The sequence below is a fragment of the Castor canadensis genome, chromosome 5, assembly GCF_047511655.1.
Source record: "Castor canadensis chromosome 5, mCasCan1.hap1v2, whole genome shotgun sequence".
Classification (NCBI taxonomy): Eukaryota; Metazoa; Chordata; class Mammalia; order Rodentia; family Castoridae; genus Castor; species Castor canadensis.
The window spans coordinates 3348040-3369551 of NC_133390.1; the positions used below are offsets into that span (position 1 = coordinate 3348040).

Below are 21512 nucleotides of genomic sequence, written 5' to 3' on the forward strand. Positions count from 1 at the left end.
CCGGTGTGGTCGTGCGTGAGAGGAGGCGTGCTGGCCTTCAGAGGGTGGGAGTGGAGCTTTTCTGTGAGGCCCAGAAGGGGACTCGAACCTGGGTAGGGAAGGGATGCCAAACCTTGACGACGTCAGTGGGCAGTGCATCTGCCAAGAGACTAGAACTGGTTCCTCTACAGTGGAGAACGTGTTTACAAAAAAGAGAAAAGATCGCGGGGACCGCGAACATCGCAGGGTCAGAAAAGCCTGGAAAGGTATGGAGAGGCCCGCAGCATCCCCGGAGGACCCGAGAGGGGACAGGCAGGGTCGGAGGGGTCAGGATCAGCACCAGGCAGAGTAAGACCTGTTGAGAATTGGGACGCGCTGCCAGTGCCCTTGCTTTTGAGGGTCCAATTCCGAGGTGTCACGGGGCAGCAGACTGATGGTATTCAGGGGCACAGCGTCTAGGTTACCTGCTAGGGGACAGCCGGTGGTGTAGAGTCCACCCAGTCCCCGCCCCCTCCCTCTTCCCGGACGGCGATTGGTGGAGGAGCCATTCTTGTTGCCAGGACAGTAGTCCAAGGCTGCCCTTGGCTCGTCCCCGTGCCTTAGCCCCGCCCCCTCCCTCTTTTCCGGGCGGCGATTGGTCTTGGCGTCCTTCCATTGCTAGGATAGGCTGCCATTGGCTCCTCCCTGTGCCTTTCGTCCCGCCCTTCCCTTCTTTCTTCAGGACTGGGAGGTAGGCGGGGCTAGTCGTGTCTCCATGGCGACCCCGGACGCGCCAGTGAAGGTAGCTGGGTACCTACCTGCTAGAGACGCCGCGGCGGTGATCCACGCTGAGACGAGACCATGTCGGACCTGGGCTCTGAGGAGTTGGAGGAGGAGGGAGAGAACGATCTCGGGGTGAGAGCTCCTTAGGCTTCCGGGGTGCGCGGCGGCGGGTGGGCTCCGGAGGTCGGGCTCAGGAGCGGAGAGAGGACCGAGCCACAGCACCCGAGGTCCAGCCGAGGGACAGGACCACGCTGCCCACACCGGGCGGCTTTGCGTCCTGAAAGTCGATCTGAAAGGTGAAACGCTGTGACGTCTGGTTTCCACCTTCCTTCCCTCACTCCTATCCCGCCTCCCATTAAAGGCAAAGATTTACAGGCAACGGGCTTTGGCTTTTCTTCCTCCCTCTGTTAATCTCCATAAATGCATTTTCCTCGATGACTGCTCACCCCAAGTGGCCATACTGTCCTTAAATAAGTCATTTCTGAAACTGAGCTTTGCTGTCCCTAGAGTAAGATGATGGCGGAAATGGGCTTCTTCCAGCCTCCACGAAGTGCTGAGGAGGCCCCGGCCTCAGAACAGGGCTCCTGAAGATAACACCATGTGGGCCTGTGCTCCCAAGGTCCTTCTTCTGTCCCTTCTGTATGCACCCAGGTCTTTGGCAATATTCCCTAGTTTAGGCAGCAGAGAGGAGGTAAGGGGTGTACACCCAGCGATGTTCCTAGGCAGGATGTCTATGTGCCCTCCCTAAACTAGACCTCTCTGGCTGACAGGCTGGGAACCCGGCTGCTGTGTGTGTGCAAGAATCAACCGAAAATTCTGTTACCTCTTCTATAATGCCTTTGGTGCCGGCTCAGACCCTTTTGCTAGCTCTGGGCACCCATCTTCCAGCTTCTGCCTGATTTGCTGCTCAAGGCCAGCACTTCTATGCATTGCATTGTAATTGTCTAGCCAGTATGAAGAGCTAGAAGTGACTGCGAGTCACAGCCCCTCTCTGGACGGCCAGCTGCTAAAAACCAAGACAAACATGGAATGTGATCTAGGTTCCAGAGTCCCCTGTGCAATTAGTAATTAGTTCAAGGCTGGTACCTCACCTGGAATTGCAAACTTCTTCCTTCCTCAGCCACCTCTTCTCTCCTGTCGAGACCTCTCCCCTTACTGTTCTAGAAGAGCACTTCTGTTTTAAAAAGTCACTTACTCAGGACTTTGGGTGAATCCAACCTGCAATCCTGTCCCAGCAAACTTTCTAGTTTGTCTCCTCATTGATGTGTAATGTTTCAGTGCCCAAAATTCCGACCCTGAGATCACATTTGGATCACTTAAAATTATTTCTCACTGGGGGTGACTCAAGTGGTAGAGTGGCTAGCACAAGGCCCTGAGTTCAGTTTCTAATACTGCCAGTAAAGAAAGAAAAGAAAGGAAAACAAAGGATTTCTCTCTTATTTGGCCACCCTAGTGGAAGGGAAGGGGGTCTATTAGTACACTTTTATTAGGACTAACCCTGAAACAAATCCGTAAAGTCAGAATTTTTTACCTTATATTCTAGATAAGAATTTCTGTATGAAAGCATGTTAGAAAAGCGCAGAATTGTAGTTTTTTTTTACAATGTAATGTGTCTGTACTTGTAATAAATCTAGACAGATGCAAGTCCATTTTTTTTAATCTTTATTTAAAAAATGTAAGCATGTGACTTGAGGCGTAACACACGATGTTATAAGCTACCCATGTTAAGTCATTGCTGTATGTTTTGGCCCTTTTATTATTTATTCTCTGCCCTCTATATTCATGTATTAGGTGCTAAGGAATGTTTATTTTATGAAGAATAGGAAAAATAGAGAAGTTGCAAGCTGTGTTACAGTTTTTATTTACTTTTTTACCCTGCTATGTAACCCAGGCTTGGCTTCGTACCCCTGGGCTCAAGTGATCTTCCAGCCTCATCCCCCTCCACTCACCCAAGTAGCAAGGATTACAGGCACATGGCATATCATTATTTATTCATTATTTTTTCTTTTTGGGGCTAGGGATTGAACCCAGGGCCTTGTGCACACTAGGCAAATGCTCTACCACCAAGCTACACCCACAGCCCAATTTACTTTAAGTAAGTGGGTAGTTATTTCAGATGGACTATGAGTGTTTGAATCCTAAGTCTCTCGAGAGGAAGTTTGAAAAGTGAGATAAACTAAGCTGAGTCAGTGGAGCCCCTAAGAGCTCCCAGCCTCTCTTACCCATCAGAACTCCCTCACAGAGCAAAGGTCTCTTCTGTCCACCCACTCCCAGAGATCATTTGAAGGAAGACTCCCTGTTCTCAGGGTATTATCTTTTAAGTCCCAGATTATTGGAGAAAGTGACCGGGGAGGTACCTGGGTGGGCTGGGAGCCTGTTCTGCATATGTACTTCAAGCATATTCCCATGAAGAAGACGGTGGTTCTAGCATTTTTCACACATTGACTGATTTTGTTTACATTGTGAAGGACAAACATAATAAATTGCAATCTCAGATGCTGAGGGAGTGCGGCTCCCTCCCACCGTGGACACAGGCCTTGGCTACCTGCCTCACCTGTGCAGTGGGACAACTGAAGATAGTGCGGAGAACTGGGAGGGTTCAGTGGCACAATATTTATGAAATGCTTAGCCTGTGGTCAGCGCTGAATGATTTTCTTAATTCCTTTACTCAGGAGTATGATGGGGATCGGAACGAAGCAGGTGAACGGCATGGACATGGGAAAGCCAGGCTGCCCAATGGGGACACATATGAGGGGAGCTATGAATTTGGTAAAAGACATGGCCAGGTCAGAATTGGTGACATGGGAGGGTGGGTTTCTCCATTTAATATTCTGTTTGTGAATATGAAATGCAGGAGTGATATGAATGCTCTGATGGATTTATTTCAGGGGGTCTACATATTTAAAAACGGTGCCCGGTACATTGGAGAGTACGTTAAGAATAAAAAGCATGGTCAAGGCACTTTCATATATCCAGATGGATCCAGATACGAAGGTAAAATGCTATTACAAGGAGATTTTGTGTTGCAGAGGTTTTTATTTTGTTGTTGATAGTGAAATGTACAAGAGAGGTTAAAATTTTCCCGATTACTCACTCATCCAAAAAAACACAACCTGTGTTCCTATATTCACACCATTGACACAGAAGCCAGAGAGCCTTGTAACTAACAACTAACTAACCAACTAACTAACTAACTAGCTAATTAATTAACCTGTACTGGAAATACGACTGTCTCTGTCAGCACATGCCCTCCTGTGAGGTTGGGGACTGGGAATAATGAAAGGGAGCTGCTTGTTGAACACTGACCTTGTTGTTGCTTGGACCCGTGGCTCCAGCCCCACAGCTTCTTCTTCCTGAAGTTGTCTTCGTGCTTTCTATTTGGACCCACAGCCTTCTAATGGACACATTGCTTCTTTACCTCCCAGTGGGGGTCTGTCTGGAAGGCACTCTGCCTTGCAAAGCTGGCTTTTCCAGGCTGAAGTCAGGTTACAGGAAGATTCTTGGCACCTTATTCCCAAGAACCTTAGCGCTGCTCCCATGCACCACTGTCCCTTGGTGTGGTCACAGCAGTCTCATCCCAGACCCAGGAGGAGAAAGGTATGGAGTGGGCTGTGAACCTTCAGAAACTCCAGGCAAATATCTATGCTCTGGGCTTTTATCTTCCTCCTCCCAACTCTAGGAAAAACTTGTCTTGTTTCCATGTGATTTCCAAAATCTGATGTGACCCCAACCTTGGACTGTGGGGATAATAGGTATGACTTTGCACGTCACTTCTTCTCGCCTCGGCTGTCATCTGCAGTTTGTGGATGGAGTGGATTAGCGAAGGTGAAATGCTTAGAACTGTGCAACGCATGGTAAGAGCTTAGTGTCAGCGAGGACCACGATACACCCTTGTGTGCTAGCATTGCTTCTTAACAAGGGTAACATATTCCATTACTGTGACTTAATACCCGAGGTAATCATCTTAAAAGGAGGAAAAGTTTATTTATTTTGGCTCCCGGTTTCAGAGGTTTTAGTCCATGGATGTTTGGCCACATTGCTTTGGACCTGTGGAGAGTCAGAGCATCATGGTGGAGGCAGATGGTTTCAAGCTCTCACCTCATGGTGACCAAGAAGAGAGAAGAAGGGATCACAGAGTCTCAATATCCCCTAAGTGGGCATGCCCCCTGTGACTTCACTTCCTTTTACTAGGCCCCACCTCTTAAAGGTCTAACTACCTCCCAGTGGTGTCAGGTGCCGGAGAACAAACCTTTGATGGATGACCTTTGTGGGGACACTTTTCCAAACCATAGCAGTTACCCTCCTTGTTCCTGTATAAAACAAAAATCAGGTGTAACAGATGGAAAGTGCTCATGCCCCATGCCCTCCTCCATGAGAGATGGAATTCATGTTGTTTTGTTTGTGCCTCTGCTTTTTTTTGTATTTTTGTTTTTTTAATGGTACTGGGGTTTGAATTCAGGGCCTGAGCTTGTGCTCTACCACTTGAGCCATGCCCCCAGCCCTTTTTTTAAAGATAGGGCTCCTGCTTTTGCCCAGGTTGGCCTTGACTGTAATTCTACTATTTCTGCCTTCTGAGTAGTTGGGACCACAGGTGGACACCACTATACCCAGGTTGTTTTTGAGATAGGGTATTGTTAAATTTTTGTCCAACCTGGCCTCAAGTAGAGATCTTCCTGCCTCTGCCTCCCCAGTGCTGGGATTGCAGGTAGCTACCCAGCATGCCTAGCTACCATCAGCTTTTTAAGTGAGCTTTAGGCAGTTTCATTTAGGCTTTAATTTAAGTCTTTCCAAATCCTTGTAAGTCTAATCTTGTCACTTTTTACTTTAGTGTAGATGTTAATATAATTTGAATAGCATATATAATACATAAAAATGATACTCAGAATATGGATTTTTAGGAATTCTTAATATGGAGATTATTAACTAACTAGAGGGAAAACTGTCTCTCTCCTTATAAGACCTCTGACACCAAGTATGGATTTTACATACCAAGTAGATCTTCAGCTCTCTGTGGACAACTGGGTTTCACAGGATTCAATTCAGTCCTGGTACCAACTACCCAGATTTCATGTCAGATACCCAGGTGAAGGGCTCAGTCCCACAAGACTGCCTCCCAACTCAGATGTCAATGTCAGGTCCTGTGTCACCAGGTCACCCACACTCCTGTCAAGTTTAGCTGCTAATCAGGGGTTCACACAATCCTGCTTCATATTTAATTATTCCTTAAGTGCTTCAGGGAAGCACTTTACTTACTGTTCCTGGTTTACTACAAAGGATACAGACGAATAGGTATATAGGGAAAGGTCTAAAAGGGTCCAGAACATGGAAACCTCTGTTCCCATGTCGTTGGGGTGCACTGCCTTCCCAGCACAGAGATGGGTTCACTGCCCCAGAGGCTCATCAAGGGATTGTATAGAGCTTCATCTACAGCCACCCTCCCCACCTTGTCTGGTGAGTGGGGCTGACAGTTCTAACCTTATGACCACTTGGTCTTTTTGGTGATTTGCCTCATCTTGAGGCTACCTAGGGGCCCCACCCTAAGTCATCACTTACATAAACTCAGGTGTGATAAAAAGTGGTTCATTATAATCAATAAAAGACATTGCTTTCAGAAAGAGTATAGGAGCTCTGTACTAGGAACCTTGAGCGAAGGCCAAGTATTTTGGATTGTTCTTGTGCCACACTAACACATAGCACTCATTTGGAGACAGTGGAAGGCTTTGGTTCCTCCAGATGGATTTATAACCCAAAGACTACAAAGTACTCAATGCTCAGATTTCCTCTCCGACCAAAGTTCAAGTAAGTGTCATATTTCACTAAGGCAGTGATGGAAACTGAGGTCAGAAGCTACTATATTAATGTTAGCTCAGTGAGTCAGTCATCTTCCAGTCACAAAGCCTAATTTCGGGGTGGAATTATCCATCATAGCGAGTTTTGGTTCTTAGCCAGCATAATGTTTGGAATGGTTTCCTGCAGGGTTAGCTTGTTCAGCCTCAGGATCCTGAAGAACAAGTCACAGTAATGGCCTCCTGAATGGTCCAATCAGGAAGCCCAGGAAGGAGCAGAGGGCTCCAGGGCAGCAGCAGACAATCCCACAGGCATTTTGGGCTGGCGGGGGACTTGAACAGTGGCAGGAAGAAGGTGTTCTTCATTGGTAAGAGATGAGGTTGGAGAGGCAGTTGGTGCCAGATGTTGGTGAGGCCTGTGGACCACCTCTATAGATTTTGGAGTTTGTGGATGGAGGCCAGGTGAGTGCTGTGAATTGGAAAAGGAGAAAGAACATCTCTGTTTGGTGCTGGTCTTTTTGCCTGCCTCACAGAACTAATGCAAATGAAGATGTTTAACATCGAAGTTCTGAGACACGGAAGTGACGTGATGACTTGAAGTTGACCTGTCTGGAACTTCCCACAGTGCAGGAACTGGGAGAGGAATGAATGCTGGACTGCTGGGCTGCGTGTAGAGAAGGCGTGGGAATTGGACACTGGACTTTCATTCTGGCCCAGCTGTGCTGCTTACCAGTTGTGTGGCACTGTTCACTGCCTCTGCATCTGTTGGATACGTGCCAGTCACAGTACCTTCTGATGACTTTGCAAGTGCAGAGGGCCTACCCCACTGTCTGGCAAGCTGTTTTCCCATCGGTGCTAGTTCCTTCTCTTCTGTCTGGTCCTGTATGACAGGGAGCCAGCTTTGATAAGACAAGTGAGCAGCACGGTGAACCAATGACCAGCCAGCATCCTAGAGGGAGGAGGGCATCTAATCCCCCGAGGGCCAGCCTGGGAGCCAAGCGGATAATGGCAAGGTTGGCACCTGCTCTCCCAAAGGAAGGCTCAACCCTAACCAGTCAACCCACCAAAGGCGTTACTCCTGAGGATAAATGTACTCAAGTGGTAGAGTGCTTACTTAGCATGTGCGAGGACAAAGTTCAATCAAACTGCAAAAAACAAAACAAGACAAAACAAAACAAAACCAAGAGTCCATTGAAATGATCAAGAATCAGGAGAAAGGACAGAATTGGGCCAGAAAGACTTTTAGAAAGTTAAGTACAAGTTTCCAGTAATAGTAAGACATTTCTAAATGTCGTTGACTTCAGAAAAGGAAACTTGACTCATGGCTATTGAAGAGCTACACCAGCAGGAGATCTTTCAAGAGTCCAGCAAGATTTTCTGTGTTGGTGGAGTCTCTAAAAAGTTTTTAAATGTGCGTACCAGTCCTCACTGGCATGAAATTTAGTGTTGGTTACAATTTAATTGGCCCCTTTCATTTTTGAAAAGTTTCTGCAAAATATGTAAGGTATTTTTCTTGCCACGCTATCCTGGAGATTAGCTGCCATGGTCAAGACAAGAGGGATGTCATGGTCCTTTTTGGGAAGAAACCAAGTGATGTAAGTGTTCCAGTTGAGATCTCTCTGTCCCACGGGTGGGCTGGAGTCAGCTCAGAATGGCTCACAAAAGCTGGTTTTGCATCTCTTTCCCAAGTCCATATGCAGCCTGGACTTGGCCATGGTGGAAATATTTCCACCATGGAAACTGGCAAATGTGCATTACTACCACTTAAGTCTGAAAAGTCCTTCAAGATTTCTGCACAATCTGCGCCTCTTCCTGGTTACTGCAGGTCAGGGAACAAATGTCTTTTCTAGTGAATTCTCTGTTTTTCTACTCTCCCTCTCATGTTGTCCCCATCACACATCCCATCAAGGAACTGGTCCTCTTTCTTAATTGCTAACAGTTGCCATCCCCCTTCTCTTGATGACTTTTAGTAGCCTGCTCCTCTCTGAGCTATTGTCTACTTCTGAAATTTTGCCGGCCACCCTTGTGTTGGCCTCTGTCCCCAACTGGGGTGTGTGCACTACTCTCTGCACAGATGCTGTTCTAGCTAAGGACATTGTGGTCACTGAAGCAATATTGGAGTGATTGAAAAAACAGGTATGGATTCCTTTTGTAGATAAACTGTAGGTTTATTCAAGGAAATGCTTATTGCTCAGGGTAACTCTTATTGTGTGTTCTCTATCTTCATGTGGGAATGGGTCCAAGTTTTGGGGTACTCTTTAAGAAAAAAAGATATAAAGCTGGTATAAAAGAGACTTTTCATTACTAATGGGAAATCAAAATAAATTCAAAATTTAAGAACACCACAAACAACACTGAATCTCAGGAGGTAGCCTGTGGATTCTTTTTAAAAATTAATGTCTGACATACTTCTAAACTAGCTTTCTGCTACCATTGGTAACTAATACTCTCTGAATGCCTCTCTATAAGAACACTTCTGATATTTTCTATACAGAACAGAAGGCTAATTCCTTCTTTTCTCTTTGATCGACAAATTAATCAGATTTAGCTTTAATTATTCATAGTCTAGGCTGACTTACTGCTAATATGTAAAGTTGGCATTGGGAAGCTTCTGTTAGGTTTCTCCATGTGTGAGCTGTGAGAGTTAAGGGTGTTTTGAGTTTTCTAGACAGAGACTGATATTAAAGGCCTCTAGTTGACACCACTGCTTTGCTGCTGTCCTCATTGTAGAGGTGCATTAGGAGTTTGATAACAAATTCACCAGCTTTATTATTCCCATCGAGTCTGTAGGAAATGAGCAGTATTTCACGTGGAGGTGAGTAGACAAGGCCACCCAGGTCAGGGAGGGGAAAAGGGAGAGGCCTGCTGGTGCAGGTGCAGAGCTAACATGCAGGTGGGCTGCCATGGATGATGACCCACAGGGGAGCACTGGAGCTGGGTGGCTAGGTGGAAGATAGAGGGCAAGCACCAAGGCTGGACCAGAAAGCCTTGGCATTGCTGCTGGATCACCAAACACTTGCAAGGCCAATGGAGTGTGGTTTTTAGGCTCACTGGCAACAATTTGGTTTGCATCCTCACTGTTTCCGGGTTAACCTGTGACTTTGTCAGTATATGCGGCTGACTGGGGCTTAGGTGCATACACCTCTCAAACCTGTACCCAGCAAACTCCTGACAGAGCCCTCCTTAGCCTGCTCTCCAGAATGGGTCAGCCACTCTACTCTGTGCTAGCTGGAGCAACAAGCAGGGGGATGGAGGGAAGTCAGAGAAGAGAGACAGCAGCCTGCAGTCAAAGGTCTCTCTCCTGCAGAGCGTCATGAGCACATTGCTAGGATCCATCCAAGGGTGTGGGAGGGAATCATGGCATCCATCAGTCACCTGGCTTGCTTTTGTGTTATCCCTTCCAGGAGAGTGGGCGTATGACCAGCGGCACGGCCATGGCACGTACTATTACATCAATAATGACACCTACACTGGGGATTGGCTCGCTCATCAAAGGTACGGCTCTGCCTTCAGCCTTGCAGGGTTATCTGTGGAGTAAGACTAGGACCATGTCTTCAGATGCTATTAGGAAGCAACCATGACAAAAGCCCATGTACCAGCTCTGCAGGCAGAGCCAACCTTCCATGGGTGTAAGGCAGTGTGCTGGGGAGGCGTTACTGAGAGGTGCAGACCGGCGGGCATGACATACAGTTCCTTCTCCCATGAGTCCCAGGAAGCATGGGCTCAGAGAATTCATCTGAGGGATGAAGCCACAGCTCCCAGCAGCTCTTCCTCTGCCTGGGGAAACCCGCTAATGTGCCTGTAGCTGGCCTCTGGTCAGCAGGGGACACTGGCCCTTGTGCCTCTGTTAACGTCCCATGCATGAGGGGCACACATCCTTTTCGTGCACACAGACACAGAATCTCGGTGGCTTGTGAAGTCACTCCACCCTGGTCACCCTCCATCCCCATGTCTGTGCTGTAAACACAACATGTCTCTTGTCTTAACCAGGCATGGCCAAGGCACCTATTTTTATGCGGAGACAGGCAGTAAATATGTCGGTACCTGGGTGAATGGACAGCAGGAGGGTGCGGCTGAACTTGTCCACCTGAACCACAGGTACCAGGGCAAGTTCATGAACAGAAACGTAAGTTGGTGGGAGGGGCCCTGAGCAATGAGACCTGCTCTCCTAGCCCAGGCAAATGTGTTGTGGGAATAGGAAACGTCAGAGGAGCCTCCCCTTCCCTCCAAACGTGGACAGCGGGCCTTGCCGAGAACCACCCTCATACCCACAGAGGGCAGAACAGTGCGGGGGTGGAGGTGGGAGGCTGGCTTCTTCCCTGTGCCTTATAGAACTTCCCATCATCCTCAGCAGTGCCCTGCTGGGTTGTTATAAACAGGGCCATCTTAGCTTCCAGTGTGCACCTGCTCACTGGTAAGTCAGGTATCCAGTCTTTATTCTCTGCAACTCAGAGTGTAGGTGTTTGGCTTTGTTTCCCCTGGGAGGGAGCAGTGCTGGCACCCTGGGGGATGACCCCTGGGGTCCCTCCTCCTGCTGCAGACCAGCCCACCCATCACCTCTGCTCATGGAGGGATTAGAGGGCTCACAGTGGCTGCCCTGGGTTTGGAGGCTTTCCTTTGCTCAGTGCCCACCATTGGCCATTTCTGTTTGGAGGATTCTAGCTTTACTGACCCTTCTTAGACAGAGCACTTTGGGATGCAGAGAAACCCAGAATAATGCAGAACCTACCACGTGGACATTCGTGGCAGCCTTGATGAGGGCTCAAGTGGGAAGTTTCCCTGAGGAAAGAGCTTGCTGAGCAAATTAATGGTGTTAGAAGTTGATGTAGGGAACATTTAACCACTTTAATGAATGAGTCTCCAGACTCTCTGAAAACCCAGTTTTCATTTACACATAATTCATGCCCTAAGTATTAATCTGCAAGAATCCATAAGCCATACTAGACTAGTCAAAAATAAGAGGCTTTGTTCTGCTAATTAGGAAACAACTTAAAGTTATATAAATAATACAAGAGACCATCCCAATGGGAATATCAAAGCGCGGGGGTCACCCCTTCCTCCCACCCTCTGTCTTCCTGCTTCTGTGCGCTGTGCACATGTGCAGTGACACAGAGCTCATGCAGAGTTGTAGTTCTGAGATCTGAGTTACACAAATAGAATCACACGATACATGAGCACACAAAGGTACATCTGTTATCACTTTGCACATTTGAGGGCATTGACTAAAATGTACAGGAGGTCTCTGGCTTCTGCACGAGGCCTGGCAAGACAGATCAAACGTCACTCATGCAGTTTTGTATCACTAAGCAAAGTTAAGGTGTTTATCTGACCAGAGAAATCAGGAGAGAGATGACAGCCAAATCCCCAAATGGGCCAGTTCTAACCAGCGTGGCACCCTTGCTTTAACTTTTATAGGGAAAGTAACTTTATTATTTATTTAATTAATCAATTTATTATTTATTTATTTGGTGTTACTATGGTTTGATCTCAGGGCTTTGTTGTTGCTAGGCAGGTACTCTACCACTTGAACCACGCCTCCAGCCCTGGGAAAGGAACTTTAAAACCACCAGTCCAAGACTGGGTATGGTGGTTCAAGCCTGTAATCCTATCTACTTGGCAGGCAGAGATCGAGGGGATCAAGGTTTGAGGCCAGCCCCAGCAAAATGTCTGTAAGACTCCATCTCAGCCAATACAAAGCTGGGTGTTGTGGCAGGTGCCTGTCATCCCAACTGTGTGAGAGCACAGATAGGTGTATTGCAGTCCATGCAGGCTTGGGCGCAGATTCCAGACCCTATTTGAAAAATAACTAAGGCTAAAATGGTTAGGGGTATGGCCCAAATGGCAGAACACCTGCCTGGCAAGCTTGAGGTTCTGAGTTCAGACCCCAGTACTGCAAAAACCAAACCAAAACAACAAAACAAAAATGTCCCCAAACCCAACAACAACCCCCTGCCAATCCACTTTCTACTCTGTTTCTGTTTCATTAGCCCTTCTTTCTATATATAAAACCAGCCTCTCCTGCTCAGCTCATCTGAAATCACATTCTATTTTATAGACAGGTGTTACCTGGTGCTAGAATTGTAAAGAAAAGGCAATAAGATCTTTAAACTAACTTTGTTGTCATTTTGTCTTCTGCTGAGAGTGCTTCTGTGGGTTAGGGAATGGACCTGCTGAATACAGCGTATCGATGTTTTAAATCACAGCTCCTATAGCCGGTCGTCCCACAGAACTGCATCCATTTATATTCTCACCAGCAGAATGTGAGTGCATCGTGTTTGCACCAACAGTGGATCCTGTCAGCCATTACTTCTTTTTCAAATAAGATGGGCGGAACAGTATCCACTGTTTGAATGTGGAGCTCTCTGGTTATGCGTGAGGCCCAGCACGCTCCACAGCTTGAACGCTGGTTTGTGTTTTCTTCTTAGAAGATTCCCTGCTCCTGTGTGTGCTGACCGGTTATTAAAACAGAGTGGAGCAGGACAGAGACACAGAGATGAGGAAGCAAAATAGAACGTCTGAAGACAGGTCCCAGTGCATGAAAGAACCAGGCACTTGACACAGATGTCGTTTCCATTAATACAAAAGTGATAAGGCAGAGTCAGGGATTAATGGTCTCGGGCAACGAGTCAGCTGTCTGGGGGAAGAAAAAGGCCTCTTTGTCCCTCTGCATATGGATAAAGCTACTGTAGGGAAAAAAATTAATGTAAGCAAGAAAATCTCATATGGAAAAATAGGTGAATGTTTGTTAACTTTGAAATGAGGAGACAGGACCTTTTGAACACACCCACAAAGATTTAGCTCCATAAAAAGAACACCTTACAGATTAGAGAACAGTACAAAGAAAACTTAAGAGATAAATGGGAGTTAGGATATTTGTGACATTTAGTGATATAAATGATCCCCATAAAAATAAAATTACTACATGTTAATTACAATTTTTATAAGTGTTTAAGGAGCTAGAAGTAACCCATCAATTTGTACAATTAAAATTGTAGTTTAAAAAAGTATTTAAAAATCTTAAAAAAATTCAGCCTCACTAATAACCTAACAGACATGACTTAAAGTGGTGAAATTCCCATTTCAGATATAGAAACCATGTAAAGAGAATGAAATGGTAATGCTCAGGAAAAACGAGGGTTTGGTAACATGAGGACTCAGAAATGTGAGAATGAAAATTATTAAAGCCTCAGGCTGGTCAGGAAATATCTATATTTTTGTCCTGGGATTCTACTTCTGGAACTTCACCTGGAGGAAAATATCCAGGGTATGCACAAAGATTTAACTATAACCATAGCACGTTTACTGTAGCTTTCATTGTGAAAGAAAAGTGCCGACCGACATAAGGAAGATTAACAACAGTGAGAAGGTAACATAGATTATTACCTACAGCTGAAACAGAATGCCAAGCTGCCAGCAGGCATTGCAGAGGAACATTTGCAAATACTTACCTATTTCCAAGTAAAACTGGAGTCAGTGTGTGGGATTACCTGCAGAGGTTTTGTTTTAAAAACCTCTATGTGCTAGACACAGGTTACAACGGATAGGTCAAAATGCTGATGGCTTCCGTCTCCAGCTAGCTTTCCTATGGGTGCTGGACTTCTAAAGTTTTTATAATGAATACATCCCTTTTATGAAGTAGTAAAATGTAGTTAAGTCCTTAAAAAATAACACAGGGCACACAGTCCTATCACTTCCTAAAAGCATTCTTTAATCCCTGTCAGACTTTTCGCAGTGACGTGATGTGGGGGGACATTTATGAGGCGTTTGTGTTTTCTACTGGCTTTTGGCCCTTACCAGTGACACGCTCTGCGTTTCTCTTTGCTTATAGCCGGTTGGCCCTGGAAAGTATGTATTTGACATTGGATGTGAACAGCATGGCGAATACCGTCTAACAGACGTGGTGAGTTGAAGAGTGTAGACACTGCTTTCTGTATTCATAGGCAAGACTGTGACTCGGTCACGTGGATCCCCAGGGTGAAGGTGACTGGCCAGCTCCTGGGAGCATCTTTGCTTTCATGCTCTGTCCATTATGTATAACTGTGTGGAATTCAATGCCGGAAGAATCAGCATCAATCATAATTATTGCAGAAGTCCAGACCTGGATTTTGTTACCCGGAACCAGCTAATACCAGGTGGGAGAGCTCTGGACAGCGTTAGGTCCCAGGAATGACAGCTGAGCTCTAATCAGTGTCGCCACAATTTATCAGATGGCGATGTGTGTGTCAGGACGTGACTTGCCCTTTTTAAAGCCCAGCTGGTAAATAATTTCCTTCCCAGTGTTTAGCATTGATATTCTTACCAAATTGATATTTTGGGGTTAATACTAAAATTAGCCAGCTAATGTTGTCATTATTAGGCATCCAGATAAAGCTGTGTGTGTTGGGGGAGGGTTTTCTTGTCATTATTAACATCTGTCCTGTGCCTGGGGATAATTGGCAATTTGGTGACATTTCCTGATCTTGGTACTATTTACCTCATGTCACTCTCACTGTAGAAAGTTCTGAATTTCAAAGAGGAGCCTGGCCCCAAAAAAAAAAAAAAAAGTGTCAAAGTATGTTTTTATCTTCCTTTGGGTCTTTGCATTTCTTTGGGTATCCTTTCCTCATCCTTTGTGGCTTCCTTTCTCACCCAGCTCTTGCTGTCCATGAGTTGTTCTGCTCAGTGGACAGTTTTGCAAAAGAGGCTCAAATGCAATTCAGAACCTCTGTTTTCTTCCTTGGCTTTTAATATTCTTATTTGCACTTAGGAAAGAGGAGAAGAGGAGGAGCAGGAGGAGACATTAGTAACTATCATTCCAAAATGGAAAGCTATGAAAATTACAGAATTGGCCCTGTGGACACCAACCCTCCCTGAGGAGCCACCCCAGACCGAGGCACCTGTCTTGGAAGAGGTGCCAGTAACCGAGGGTATGGACCCCTGTAGGTGGGCTCTCTGGGAAGTGACCTCTGGGCCAGTGAGGCACTCAGGATGTTAGGAGAGTGAGCATTTGGAATCAGATTCTTCTGGAGAATGTAGAGGAGGAACAAGACGTAGTACTGACTGGATGTAGGGAGCCTCGAGCTATGATGCCGGCGCTCAGGAACCTTGGGGTATCCCCAGGGAGCCAGATCTCATCTGCTCAGTGCCTGGGTATGGCATGACTTGTGCTGGGCTGACAGCAGCTGGGGTGATAAGTCCTTTCTAGAAGAAGGTTCTGGCTGCACTTCTCCATCACAGTGGTCCTCCTGAGAAGTTAACTTGCCACAGAGAGTTAAAGGACGTCACTGAGTGATAGTCCTTCCATTGAAAATGGTTGAAAGCCAACTCGGTGACCTAAGTGAGGGAATATTAACACGACTGTGATGTGCTGTTTTCCACAAGTGGCATGGCAGCATCACCCTCTGCTCCTTGCTCAACTCTGCTGGCTCTCCTGGCCAGCACCCTCCCTTTGGGCACGAATGGTCTTGAGCTGCATTCAGCTCAAGAACCCTAGGGACAGAGGGCTTCTCTCTCTCAACATGCCCACGAAAAGCCTTAGGATTGTGAGTTTCCAGGCCCACAACGCCCATCCCTGAACCATTCATCGCAGCAGGCTGGGGAATTCTCTCACCCAGGTCTGGGCTGGGGCTAGGTGGGCTGAGAGCTGGTGTGGGGGGGTGTCCCCTGAAGGAAAAGCGAGGTGCTGCTCTCAGAAGCAGGAGGGGATGTAGCACAGGCCAGGAACGGCTGCCCTCCCTCAGGTCTGTGCTTGCCTCTGCCCATCGTCCCCACTGTGCCTGTCTGCTTTCTCCCAGATACCAGTGAGCTCATGGAGGAAGCCCAGTTTCCACAGGAAGGTTCTGAGGGCGAGATGGACATGAAGCCTGGGGATGAAGACCCAGACACCCTCAGGCAGGAGAGCCGGGAGTACAATTATGACATGGACCAGGGTGAGGACATGCGTCCTGGAGAGAGAGCTTGACGCCTGACCGCACCCCTGGAAGTAGTGGGTCAGGCCCGGGGACTAGGGAACTGTTGGGAAGGCCTGCCGTCCATTGTCAGAATGTATTCCCACTTGTCCTGCAGGCCTGACTGTGCAGGGACCACACTGGTGTGATGCGGTTCTCACTGTGGCTCTCATAGGAAGCTTTGGGCCACTGTGGCCCTTAAAAAATGCTCTGGCTCTTTATTTTACCTGTGATTTTTATCATGGAAGTCACAGGAGGACGGCCAAGGGCTGACAGTGCTTGGAACTAGTTCTTTCCTAGTGACTGGGTTCTACAGTTAATCAGGCAACTAACAGCTCTGCAGGCCATAAGGCAGGGATTTAACCTCCAGCCTGACTGAGGCCGATCTTTAAAAGTCTTTCCCCATGTGCTGGTGAGCACTGCCTGAGAGCTCAGGGAGAGGGAAAGCAGGAGTGCTGACGTAGGGGCTGTGGGGAGATCACGGGCACGAGAGGCCACCTGCTCCCCTGGCTCCAGACAGCACGGGATCCAGGGCCCCCTTCAGCTTAGTCTTTATTGTAAATGAAATCAGGCAAAATAGTTTTCTATTTAGATGCCATAGGTACACACGGAGTTAGACTTTTCTAGCAATCATCATCACCCAAGTAGTGCAATAATGCAGGAAGAAGCATGACTTGCCTGAGTGGTGTTCTGGTGGGTGAGGAGTCAGGGAGAAATCCAGCTTGATCCTCTCTGCACCTCTCATTTGTGGAAGGCGGGTAACAATGACCCATCCCCGGGAGATGGCCACAACTGTTCCATGGGAGATTCAGAACAGTGTACAGCCACACTCCCTTCCTATGGGGCCCTGGTAACTGTTGAGCAGGCTGGGTGTGGGGTGAAGAGGTGGCCTGTCATCCTCCAGAGGCTGCCTGGGAATCCATGATCTCCCTGTAGAGTGACATCACTCACATTGTCCCCTGAGGAGGTGATGACTTTCCAAGAGAGCAGAGAGGGCAGTGGAGAGGCTGAAAGGGAAATGGGTAAAACCAGGAAGGAAATTCCAGGCGGAGAGCAGAGCCTGCTGTCAGGGGTGCCGGGTGGGAGGCCACCCATGACCCATAGGCTCTGTCTGGACTTGACCCTCAGCTCTGAGGGCAAGGGCTGAGGGACCTTCAGGGAGTGCCTGCCTCAGCCTTGCCACTCAAGCACTCTAGGGGACCAGTTGAGGATGGATGCCCTAGAAACCATGGTGGGAAGAAGAAAGAGGGGATAGAAATTAGGATGAAGAATCCTTAGAACTGGCTGTGGGAGGCTGAGTCAAGTGTCCCAGCTGGCATCTGACACTTCAGGTTTCAGAGATATCTGGGGACATCAGGGGCTTCTAGGGGACATATGTAATGTCTGCAGATTTGGGGGTGGAAGCTGGGAGGCTGGGGTCACTGCTGAACAGCCTGCTATGCACAGGGCGGAGTCCACACAGGGCTCCAGTGTCAGTGTCAGAAATGAACCACAAATGGGCTTAGTAGCAAGAATAACTAATAATCTAATAGATAATAATAATATATAGTAAAAATATTATCAACATAACAGAACTTCAAGATGTAGTTATCATGATTCCCATATTGCATCTGAAATTCATTCACTGATTTCTTCTTTAGCATATCCAACAAGCGAGAGTAGCTTACTCAGCAATAAAAATATTTCCATATTTCATGAAACATAATATGAAGGCCAAATGATGACATGTTTTATCCATAAAATTGGTTGTTTTTGACAGTATATGCAGGCATGAGGTAATTATTACAGTTACATGAATTCTTGTCTTCACATTTACTTTTGAGTTTACCTTTTGCTTATTTTATTACTGATACCAAAAGAAAACCTATAAAAGTCTGTGTAGATTTAAAATTCCATTTTGCCTGAGAAATCCTTAACAGTTATAATATTTTTGTTGCAAAAGACCTATTAGTAGGGCTGGTGTTGTGGCTTAAGTAGTAGGGCGCTTGCCTAGCAAGCAGGAGGCCTTGAGTTCAAACCCCAGTAAGTCCCGCCCAAAGAAAGATCTATAAGTGAATACAGAATTTTAAAATAGAACAAGGTAACATTGACATACAGTCAAGTTTCCCTTTTCTTCTCAGGAAATGTGAACTTTGAAGAAGAAAGTCGACAGTCAGAAGGGCGAGAGTAAGACGTAGCCCGGGAAGCCTGTGTGGGTAGGGCAGGTGGTTAGCTGCTAATCTTCCCTGCTTAGTCCTTAGGCTGTTCAAGTTGTAAATAAATGCCTCGTTGTCTTTCTTCTGCCGCAGGTTCTTGGAACTTGGTTCCCACTGGTTTGCATGGGGTTTTGTGTTTTCTCCTGGGAATAAGAGGAAAATCCTTCTGGTGCGGGAGAGGGTTCCATACTGGAACTTCTCTCTTGGGCTCAGCAAACACTACAAACAAGTGTTACTGCATGCCCCTCCTCATAAAACACCGCACCACAGATGTGCTGAGGGCTCAGGAAGGAGCCTCAGCCACCACCGAGGGGCTCCACTGTCCACCTTCTCTGGGTGGGCAGAGGGCAGAGCCAGGGCTGCTCGCTGGCTGGGGCTTTGGCTGGTGGACGCCCTCTTTGGGGTTCCTTAAGTGGCTGCAGGCTGACAACCAGGCCACGTATTTTGAGTGTTGGCTCAAGCCTGGCCTCTCTTCTCTCTTTCCAGAGCTGTTTCTAGCCCTCATTCCTCGGGGGGAAATGTAAAGCGGGGGGCCTCCCATCTTGCACAGGTGTGCCTCCTCCATCCTCCTCTTCCCCTGAGTTCCTCAGAGGACATGTGCCTGCATATCACCCCAGAATAGCCCCTTGAGATGGCCATGCTTTGCCTCTGGTGGTTATGTCCCCGGACATGGGGCCCCTATAAGAATAACACTTTCTAGGTACAATCTCCAAGCCTCTTTTACATAAACCATATCGCATTATGAAAATTAAATTGCATTAAAACAAACATTTAGAAGAAAATAAAATCCAATAAAATTACAAACTAAAAAGCTGAGAACAGCACAAAATCTAGAAAACTATCAGAATATTGTTATTGAGTCATTGCCCAATAGCTAGAACCCTCGAGAATACTTCTTTTCCTGCTTTTTGCCAGTGATCGCCTCTTACGACAATTTGTAATGTTTCTTAAGTGTGATTTAGTCATTATTGATAGTTGAGGGGCATAACACACTGGTTTTCACAGGTAGACACACTGGTGTCCACAAAACAGCTATGGGATTGTGCGTTTCAAACAGGTGTTCTGACAAACCTAATTGCGTGTAATTCTCATCCATCATTGGGTACGGTTGAGCAGGCATCACGAGAAATTCTCCATGGGTTTACTCACCTGGTGGTTGAAACTTCCCCACAGCCAGCCTTCCACTCTGTGCACTTCAAGCATTTTTTTTCCCCCTCCACTCCTACATCCTACAGTGCTGGATCTGCAGGTCAAGTCCACATGGAGAGTTGACCTCTGACTCTACAGCATGTCCCAAGGTCAGGTAAGCCTTTCCTACCCCAGAACACTTAGCAAAAAACTGAACTCCCGTGGAAATTAGCAAAACCACCGACCCGAAATGTTCCGCCAAGCCCAAAGCGCTCATTCTACTGCTTATTCAATTTTATCAGTGTTCCCTGACGCAGACTTGAACGGTGCTGTGACCATGTGATTCCACTCAACACGATGGGTGTGCGTCTGACTGAAAGTCAGGGGAAAGGGACAGAGACGTGATTAGGTTCAAAACACTTCCCTTCTGCACATAGAGAGACCCACGGGCATGGGATCGGTCGTCAGGGCCTTGGATGGGGCTGTGCAAGTGTGGGTTCGGAAGCTGGAGGCTGGGGGCTCCATGGACAATCCCCTTCTCCCTCACTCTTATTCAGCACTGTCCCTTGTATACCACTGGCTTTGAAGAGGTTGACTGACTGCCTAGCTAATGTCCATCTACTTTCTGGATTTGCCTGGGTTCGCGCTTGTCCTTTTGTCACCTGTATATTTCTCACAATCATATAAATTGTAGCTAAAGGCCTGATGGCTTCATCAGGGAAACTTTTTAGCTAGAATTCACCATCTAGGGTATTGTACACTTCCTGCTTCATTACAGCAGAAGAAACACTCGTGTCATTATGCTTCATAGATAGTGTGTTTTATTTAATTAATTTACATTTACAAAATGAAGGCTTAGGGCATCGAGCAAGTCTATTGGTATTTTCCCAACAGCACAAACTCATCTTGTGTCTCTGTGTCACATTTTAGTAACTTTTTTATCACGTAAAAATTGTTCATCATTGAAAGGAGCTAGACACATACACTGGAGAAAGGACAGCCTCTTCAACAGATGGTGCTGGGAAAACTGGCTACCGACATGCAAAGATTGCAACGAGACCCCATCACTCACCCTGTAAAAAAGTCAACTACAAATGGATCAAAGATCTCAATGTAAGACCTGGAACTTTGACACTATTACAGGAAAAATAGGGAAAAATCTGGAAGATATAGACATGGGTGATTATTTTCTGAATAGGACCCCAATTGCCCAAGAAATAGGAGCAAGAACTGACAAGTGAGACTGCATCAAATTAAAAAGCTTCTGCACATCAAAAACAAAAACAAAAACAAAAAATCAGTTACCAGAATCAAGAGATAACCCACAAAATGGGAGAAAATCTTAACCAGCTATTTAACAGATGAGGGAGCAATAACCAGAATGTACAAAGAGCTGAAAAAAACCCCTAAACAGCAAAAACCCAAATAATCTTATTAATAAATGGGCAAACAAGTTGAACAGATGGTGTTCAGAAAAAGAAATACAAATGGCTAGTGAATACACTAAAATTCCATCCCATCCCAGGGCTGGTGGTGTGGTTCAAGTGGTAGAGCGCCTGCCTAGCAAGTGTGAGGCCCTGAGTTCAAGCCCCAGTGTTGACCCCCAGTCACCCCAGTCAGACTGGCCATGATCAAGAAAACAAACAGCAAATGCTGGTGCGGATGGAGGCAAAAGGAGCCCTCCTACACTCTTGGGAATGCAAACAAATGCAACCACTGTGGAAATCAATATGGTG

General features: G+C 46.7%; 1 protein-coding gene across 1 annotated transcript; it reads left to right on the forward strand.

The window, feature by feature from the left end:
- The first annotated feature begins 117 nt into the window (after positions 1–117).
- Rsph1 (radial spoke head component 1) lies at positions 118–18789 on the forward strand. The gene is made up of 10 exons (XM_020185853.2): positions 118–245; positions 701–873; positions 3414–3527; positions 3630–3735; positions 9932–10022; positions 10518–10653; positions 14356–14427; positions 15274–15433; positions 16301–16435; positions 18574–18789. Exons 2-10 carry the CDS (start codon positions 820–822, stop codon positions 18621–18623), a joined length of 918 nt encoding a protein of 305 aa, XP_020041442.1. The 5' UTR covers positions 118–245; positions 701–819; the 3' UTR covers positions 18624–18789.
- The last annotated feature ends 2723 nt before the right edge of the window (positions 18790–21512 follow it).

Excerpts from the sequence above, each read along its gene's own strand:
- Rsph1 (XM_020185853.2), top strand. The coding sequence starts at position 820 with ATGTCGGACCTGGGCTCTGAGGAGTTGGAGGAGGAGGGAGAGAACGAT. Across the intron at positions 3,528-3,629 it reads TTGGTAAAAGACATGGCCAG|GGGGTCTACATATTTAAAAA; the intron begins GTCAGAATTGGT and ends GATTTATTTCAG. Across the intron at positions 15,434-16,300 it reads AGAGGTGCCAGTAACCGAGG|ATACCAGTGAGCTCATGGAG; the intron begins GTATGGACCCCT and ends GCTTTCTCCCAG.